Source organism: Urtica dioica, chromosome 12 (genome assembly GCF_054948205.1).
Source record: "Urtica dioica subsp. dioica isolate 48M chromosome 12, U.dioica_male_clone48M_v1_H2, whole genome shotgun sequence".
In the NCBI taxonomy this organism is placed as follows: domain Eukaryota; kingdom Viridiplantae; phylum Streptophyta; class Magnoliopsida; order Rosales; family Urticaceae; genus Urtica; species Urtica dioica.
In genome coordinates, this window is record NC_142767.1 from 4,651,845 (window position 1) to 4,660,133 (window position 8,289).

General features: G+C 44.4%; 1 protein-coding gene across 1 annotated transcript; it reads left to right on the forward strand.

Moving 5' to 3' along the window:
* Positions 1–746: 746 nt before the first annotated feature.
* On the forward strand, positions 747–1,400 carry LOC149378721 (uncharacterized). Its single transcript, XM_089603838.1, has one exon. It carries the CDS (start codon positions 747–749, stop codon positions 1,398–1,400), a length of 654 nt encoding a protein of 217 aa, XP_089459964.1.
* The last annotated feature ends 6,889 nt before the right edge of the window (positions 1,401–8,289 follow it).

Here is an 8,289-nt window from a genome sequence, read left to right on the forward strand (position 1 = left end):
CTTCAAAGAGATGATGAGGAAATGCCCTCACCATGGGATAGCCTTGCCGGACAACTACAAACATTCTACTATGGTCTCCTCACCTCTACAAAGACCTTAGTTAACACCGCTGCGGGAGGCACGGTACTAACTAAGATGCCATCGGAATTCCATGAATTGCTTGAAGAATTGACGCGTTCCAACGAGCAATGCCCAGTAGAAAGAAGACTCATGAAGCCCGGTCCCGCGACCGCACGCGCTACCACAACTGGAGAAAAATCGGAAGAATTGAAGAAAGTGCTAGCACAAATGGCGAAGCTTAACAAACAGCTCAAGGAGATGAAAGTCACAGCCAAGGTCGCACAAGCCATACTGGAGCCATGATTTTTGTGTAATGGGGCTCACTTCACCGACGATTGCCCTCAAGCCAATGATGTCCATGCCGAGCAAGCAACTACGTCAACAACTACAACAATCGGGGCCAGTATCACAACGCCAACATCAACTACAACAATGGAGGTCGAAACAATAATTACAACAATCAAGGATGGAGAGGACCTCAATAACAACAAGGGTTCGGGGACAATCGACCTTTACCAGCGTACCAAAACCAAAACCAAGGGCAGCAGCATCAACAACGGGGGTTCCAACCTCAACAACAACCAATTCATCCCACACCCAAAATCGAGCCAAATGACATGTTCTTGGCATTCATGAATAGGACAACGAAAATCGTGCAAAATCAGGAAACCGCACTTCAAAATCAAATGGCGTTGATCCGGAACATTGAGACACAAGTGGGTCAAATTGCTCAAGCTCAAAGCAATAGACCACAAGGGAACCTTCCAAGCAACACCAACGTCAACTCGAAGGACCAATGTAACGCAATCACCCTTCGCAGTGGATTAGTGGTTGAGAATTCAACCAAGGGGAAAGAAAAAGAAGGAGACGGTGCGTCATCATCAACACCACCACAGCCCATGCCTACCTCCTCGACTCCCTTGCACGCACCCGTGCCATTTCCTCAACGGCTCAAGAACAAGAAGCTTGACGAGCAATTCGGGCGATTTGTGGAGATGCTCAAACAACTCCGAGTCAAAATTCCGGTCGCCGACGCCATCGTACAAATGCCGAGCTATGCAAAGTTCATGAAAGAAATCCTCTCCAATAGGCGTCGGATTGACGATTGTAGCACAATTACACTCTCCGAGGAGTGCAGTGCTATAATCCAAAGAAAGCTTCCACCAAAAATGAAGGATCCGGGAAGTTTCACCGTACCATGTGCCATAGGGGACCTCTACTTCGAGAAGGCCTTGTGTGATTTGGGAGCTAGCATCAACCTCATGCCGTTCTCCATCTTTCAAAAGCTTGGCATCGGAGAAGTGAAATCCACGCGAGTGACACTCCAAATGGCGGACTGATCCATCAAGTACCCAAGAGTCATCATCGAAGACGTTCTTGTCCAGGTGGATAAGTTCATCTTCCCCGCTGATTTCGTGGTGCTAGACATGGAGGATGACACAAATATCCTTATCATATTGGGGATGCCATTTCTAGCTACGGGAGGAGCCTTGATCGATGTCCAAAAAGACGAGCTCAAGTTAAGGGTGCAAGATTAGGAAGTCGTCTTCAACGTCTTCAAAACCATGAAATACCCGAAAGAAAACGACGATATATTCCGGGTCGATTTTTGTGATGCGGTCATTGACGATCATTCATGCTACTCGGATGAGCCCACTACTACAAATTTGGTTTTATGATGCGCATCACTATCAGGTGCGACTAGTCGCACCTGAAAGTCGCATCTAAATTACTTTCGGGTGCGACTAGTCGCACCAGATTGTCAACCCGAAATGTAAAAAATTTCACTAAAATTGTTTTTACTTTTGAGTATCAGGTGCGACTAGTCGCACCCGATAGTGGCATTCCGGGTTAATTTTTTTTAGATATTATCAGGTGCGACTAGTCGCACCTGATAGTGCTTACGGGTGCGACAATGTCGCACCTGATAATTTAGGTTTTCTATAAAATAAAATCGTCTGAACTTCGTCTTCCTCATTTCATCAATCGCCGATTTTTTTAAAAAAAAACCCTCTCTCTCTCTCTCTGCAACTGCGCCGCCTCTCTCTCTCTCTCTCTCTGCCACCTCCGCTACACTCCGCCCTTTCCACCCCCGCCGCCGTTCTCCGCCCTTTCCTCCCCCGCCGACGCTTCTCTCTCTCTCTGCCTCATCTGCATCACCAGGAAAAGAGGAAAAAAAACAGGGCTTTCGATCGGCGGCCAGCAGATCCTCCGCCAAGCCAGGCGCCCGCCACCATCGCCTCTCCTTCATCTTCTCTTCTCCTTCTTGCTTGCGCTCGGCCAGCAGCTCCTCCACCAAGCCGCGCGTGCCACCAGCCACAAGGAGAGGATCGGGACCTCCGCCATGCTCCGCCGCCGCCAGCAGCTCCTCCACCAAACCGGTATTTCTCTCTCTCCCGCTCACTGAATTCGCTCCCTCTCTGCCTCGCTCTCTCTCTCTCTCAGTGTTTCTCTCTCTCTCACACAGGCTCGATCGTCGTCCCATGCCTCCGGACCTCGCCGTGCGCTCAGTCCCGGCCCCGCTGCCGAGTTCCTGGCCTCCGAGTCCCAGCCACCGAGCCGTTGTCCCCGAGTCCCCGAGACCAAAGTCGTGCGTCCCATCCCGGCCCGGCCGTCCTTATACCTGCAGGTTAGTTAGTTAGGTTATATATAATAGTTAGCTTATATATTAGTTAGTTAGGTTAGTTTTATATAAGTTAATATGTTATGTTATTAGTTAATATGTAGGTTCGTTAATATTAGGTTAGTTGATGTGAAATATGTAGGTTAGGGTTTTGTTTAAATTTATTGTTTTGTTTTAATTAGTTTTGATTTATTGTAATTTATCAATTAGGAATTGTAATTTGTCTAATAATGACATGAATAGGTTGTTTAGTTTAAAATTAGTTAATGAAATTAAAATTGTAATTGTAATATGCTACTTTGAAATTGACTAGTCGCATCTGATACTATATATCCCGCCTTAATATATTATTTTGGATTAAATTTAGGTGCGACTTTTGGTGCGTGAAGTCGCACCTAAATGTCGCACCTGATAGTAATGACTTTCAGGTGCGGAAAGTCGCACCTAAAATCATCAGGTGCGACTTTTGCACTTTCAGGTGCGAAAAAAGTCGCACCTGATGCTATATTTTGTACTAGTGGCCCCTTAAGGTATGTCTTCTTAACTCATGTGATTCCGCTAACGAAATTGTTACTTGTGCAGCCTTAGAATACGCGAATTACATGGATGGGTTCGAGCCTAATAAAAGGAAGTATTTCGAGGAGCTAGGAGAAAGCCCGAAACCACGCAAACCATCCATGGAGGAGACTCCGGAGATCGATCTCAAGGAGCTGCCTTCTCATCTCCGCTATGTTTTCCTTGGAGATGAGAAGACCCTCCCGGTCATCATATCCGGCCACCTCACCGGCGAGCAAGAGGACAAGTTGTTGCGAATGTTGCGATCCCATATGCCGACAATTGGATGGACATTTTCTGACATTAAAGGAATTAGTTCATCTTTTTGCACGCATCACATCCTCATGGAAGACAACGCCCGTCCCTCCATTGAGCATCAACGAAGGCTCAATCCGGCAATGAAAGAGGTGGTGCGCAAAGAGATATTGAAGTGGCTCGATGCCGGAGTAATCTACCAATCTCCGATAGCTCGTGGGTTAGCCCGGTCCAATGCGTTCCAAAGAAAGGAGGGATGAAGGTGATTCGAAACGACAACAACGAACTTATCCTGACTCGCACCATCACCGGCTTCCGAATCTGCATGGACTACCGAAAGCTCAACACCGTTACCCGAAAAGATCACTTTCCCTTTCCCTTCATCGATCAAATGCTTGACCGCCTTACCGGTCACGAATACTATTGCTTCCTCGACGGCTACTCCGGATACAATCAAATCGCCATCGCCACCCGAAGATCATGAGAAGACAACATTCACGTGTCCTTACGGCACTTTCACTTTACGGCGAATGTCGTTCGGCTTATGCAACGCACCGGCCACCTTCCAAAGGTGCATGATGGCCATCTTCTCCGACATGGTTGAGCGCATTATAGAGGTATTCATGGATGACTTCTCTGTTATCGGTGCTACTTACGACGTTTGCCTTGAGAATTTGTCTAAGGTGTTAGATTGGTGCGTGGAAGCCAACCTCATGCTCAATTGGGAGAAACGTCATATCATGGTGAAAGAAGGGATTGTTCTAGCCATTGGGTCTATGCACAAGGGCTGGAGGTAGACCGAGCAAAGACCGAGCAAAGAAGGTGTGCGGAGCTTCTTGGGGCATGCGGGATTCTACCGGAGGTTCATCAAAGACTTCTCAAAAATCACAAAGCCTTTTTGTGGTCTCCTCGAGAAGGATACAAAGTTCATCTTCACCAACGAGTGCATGGAGGCATTCATCACACTCAAGAACAAGTTGAGCAAGGCCCCGGTGATAGTGGCACCCGATTGGAGCGAGCCGTTCGAGATGATGATAGATGCAAGCGGTTTTGCCATAGGTGCGGTTCTCGGGCAGCGAAAAGGAAGAGCCTTCCATACAATCTACTACGCAAGCCGAACCCTCAACGATGCCTAAATCAACTACATCACCACCCTCTCGATACTTAGTCAGAAGAGCCGAGCCGATGATTTGAAAATCCCAAAAAGAACACCATTGACTTTAGCGACTCTTGAGTGACATTGTTGAGTAAATTCTTTCTATTTTATAACATGTTCTCCGACTAGTCTCTACGTGTTCTATATTCCGTTAGACACCACGCCGGTGATTATGTATTTTTAATTTTATTGTTATGTACCGAAAAAAAAAAAACAAATCTGAAAAAAAAATATTTATTTATGCCATATATTTTTATTTTGGCGTGGTGTTCTATGTTTTTGTTTTAGAGACTTGTTGTTTGTTATTGTTGAGTCGAAGTTTGGGGGAAAAACACGAGAAATAAAATACTAAGTAAAACGTTCTCGTTAGGCGAAATTTGATGCCAAGAACGTAGGGATGGGTGAGTGAGTGAACTTCATGTGAGGATTGTATTTTTGGGTGAGATTTGAGTCGCTAAGGTTGATGTTTGAGCTACAAAAAATTCCATTCCATACATTTGACCTTACCTTGAACATTACAAGCCTTTTAAGACTTCATTGACGAGCTAGAAATGATGTGTGCACATTAGTAGAGAGCAAGAGAGAAGAGGGGGCATATGGTTGTGTCAAATTGAAACAAATTCCTATTCATTTTTTATTTGTGTTCTCTTGATGGCGATTGGCAAGACTATGAGACCCGGATTCCAAAAGTTCACGAGATGGTAAGCATTGTAAAATAGGTCTAAGGTAACATGAGCTCACAAGATTGCTTTTACATTTGGTAGTCGGTTTAAAACTTGAAAATGTGGGTATTCATGTCTACATAAATCCATAAATTTGAGTTAAGGCATTGACAAGTTGTTTGGGGCATTTTTTTGAGCATTAGAATTCTATCCACATATTTTCATCTTTCTTTCTTTTTAATTTGTGTGTCTCATTTTCTTTTGTTACTTGAGGACAAGTCACGGTTTAAGTTTGAGGGGATTTGATAGGTACATTAATCACGCGTAAAACTCCTATCTCCCGAGCCTAAAGCCAAGGAGTCCTCGAGGATTTTAATTATTTCTAGACTGTTTTTGATTGATTTTCAGGTCTATGTGGGTTTTACTAGTGTTCGGGGTCTCGACATGAAAAATAAGCTAATCGAGTCAAAACGGAGCGAAAACGAAGAAAAGAAGCGAATGAACCAATTTTTCCAACTCTGCGCGCCGCGAGGTCCATTTCGCGCGCCGCGCGGAGTAGGAAATCTACATCAAAAGATACAGAGTCTTACGCGCGAACCGCGCGGAAGCGAAAAAAACGACCGCGCGGCGCGCGGTCTTCCTGACAGACTTCGTTATCTTCAATTTTTTTTAGTGATTTTCAGTCCTTGGATGCGATTAGAAGGCCTAGATTGCTCCGAAAACAATTCTATTCAACCTTAAAAAGAGAGTTGTTCTTCAATTTGTGGAATCTATCAAGAACATCTTTTCATTCTAAACTTTTTTTAAATTTTCCAGACTTTGTTCATACTTGGTGGCTCAAATTTGAAGAGAATGAGAGAGTTGCAGAGTTCTACCACTGCTACAATCTTAATCAAGTGTTCTATTCTATAACTCTTACTTTTTTTTTTATTCAAGTTTTCCATATGTTTATGATGTCTTTTGATTTGTTGTTCTTGTGTTCATCTTTGAGTATTTTTATTGTCATAGTCATCAATATGAACTAGTCTCATGTAGGGCTATGGTGTAGCGGGTTCATTACGATGTAGGATTCATGATATTAGAATTGCTAAGTTGTTGAGTTCTCATAAATTTTACTTAATCCAAAACTTTGATTAATGCTTGTATGAATGTCATGAACTCATGCTTGGTTTATGTTCAACTCTAATGCTTGAGAAAGATTAGGTTGTTGTGCTTTTGTTTTGGGGTTACTAGAATACATTTCTAGGCTAGATATAGCTAGGTTGTTTTAGACTCATGTAAGTACTCTTGATTTTAATGCTAGCCGTGCTTGTTAGGAGTTGAGATTGAGAGATGAAATTTCGGTATCGGTTTAGATTGTTAGATGCTTGAGAGAGATCTATCAATTCTATTAAAGTGAGTATGAGTAGTAAAAAGTGTGAATCTCAATAGCTTATTTCCTTTCTTAGTTCAGCGAATCCAAGTTGTTTTATGAATCCGTGAACCATAGTCCTTCCCTTTCTCCATTAGAAATTTTGTGCATCTATTTGTTTAATTTTGTGACGTATTAATGAATTTTTGTGACAACAATTCCATCGACTATATTTAGTTCTATATTAGCTTGTGATTATCGGATTCCTTATTTAGCTAATCCTCCAGGGAATGACTCGTTCTTACGATTTATTACTATTGCGACCACGTGCACATAGGTGTGCGAGAATTTTCGCAACACTCGGTGAGCAAAGCTCCATAGGGAGAGAAGTCAATGATGGATCTGAGAGACGTCTCGACCTCCGAGCTGAATGAAGACGCTTCAACGAATTAGGATAGATCAGTCCGAACTAACGTTGTCATGAAAGTGAAGACGAGGCTGATGAGGACACCGAGCTTGAGGTGAATCAGCGGACTCCAGTGACCTAGCTGGGAAGATCAAGCATGGTGAGAAGACCGGTGCACAAGTTCTCTCCAACTCTAAAATACATCCTCTCGACCGACAGAGGAGAATCGGAATGCTACGAAGAGGCGATACAGATCGATGCCACGAGCAAGTGGGAGCTCGCCATGAAGGACGAGATGGATTCACCGATCACGAATCATACTTGGGAGCTGGCGGAGTTACTAGCAGGGAAGAAAGCACTGCACAACAAGTGGGTGTACCCGATAAAATAGTAGAGCAATGGAAGCCAACGGTTCAAGGCGAGACTAGTTGTGAAAGGTTTCCAGTAGAAAAAGGGATCGATTTTACGGAAATGTTTTCTCCAATCGTCCAGCTCGTGATGATCAGAACCGTGTTGGGACTGTTTGCCAAGGAGAATCTGTATCTCATGCAGATGTATGTGAATACGAAATTTCTTCACGGTGATCTCGACGAGGAGATCTACATGAGGCAGCCCGAAGGCTTGGAGGTGAAGGAAAAAGATGAGCTCGTGTGCAAGCTTCAAAAGAGTCTCTATAGGCTGAAAGAGGCCCCAAGGCAGTGGTACAAGAAGTTCGACAACTTCATGAAGCGTGCGAAGTTCGGCATATGCGAGGCTGACCAATGATGCTACTTTAAGAGACTTGAACACTCATATGTGATTCTTCTTCTTTATGTCGACGATATGCTTATCGTAGGTGCCAACCTATACGAGATCTATGACATGAAGAAGAGATAGTCCAGAGAGTTCGCGATGAAAGACCTGGGAGACGCGAAGCATATCCTCGGGATGAGGATAAAGAGGACCAGAGAGGGCATCAAGCTCTCACATGAAGAGTACGTAAAGAAGGTGCTCGTACGCTTCGACATGGATGAAGCGAGGTCAGTTAGCACGCCGCTGGCTAGCCTCTTCAAACTTTCCAAGGAGAAATCACTAGTGACGGAGGATGAGCTGGCACACATGGACAAGATTCCCTATACATCGGCCATCGGAAGCTTGATGTACGCAATTGTGTGTAGAGGCCGGACATTTCTCATGCAGTGGGAGTTGTTAGCAAGTTTATGAGTAACCCGGGGAAAGAGC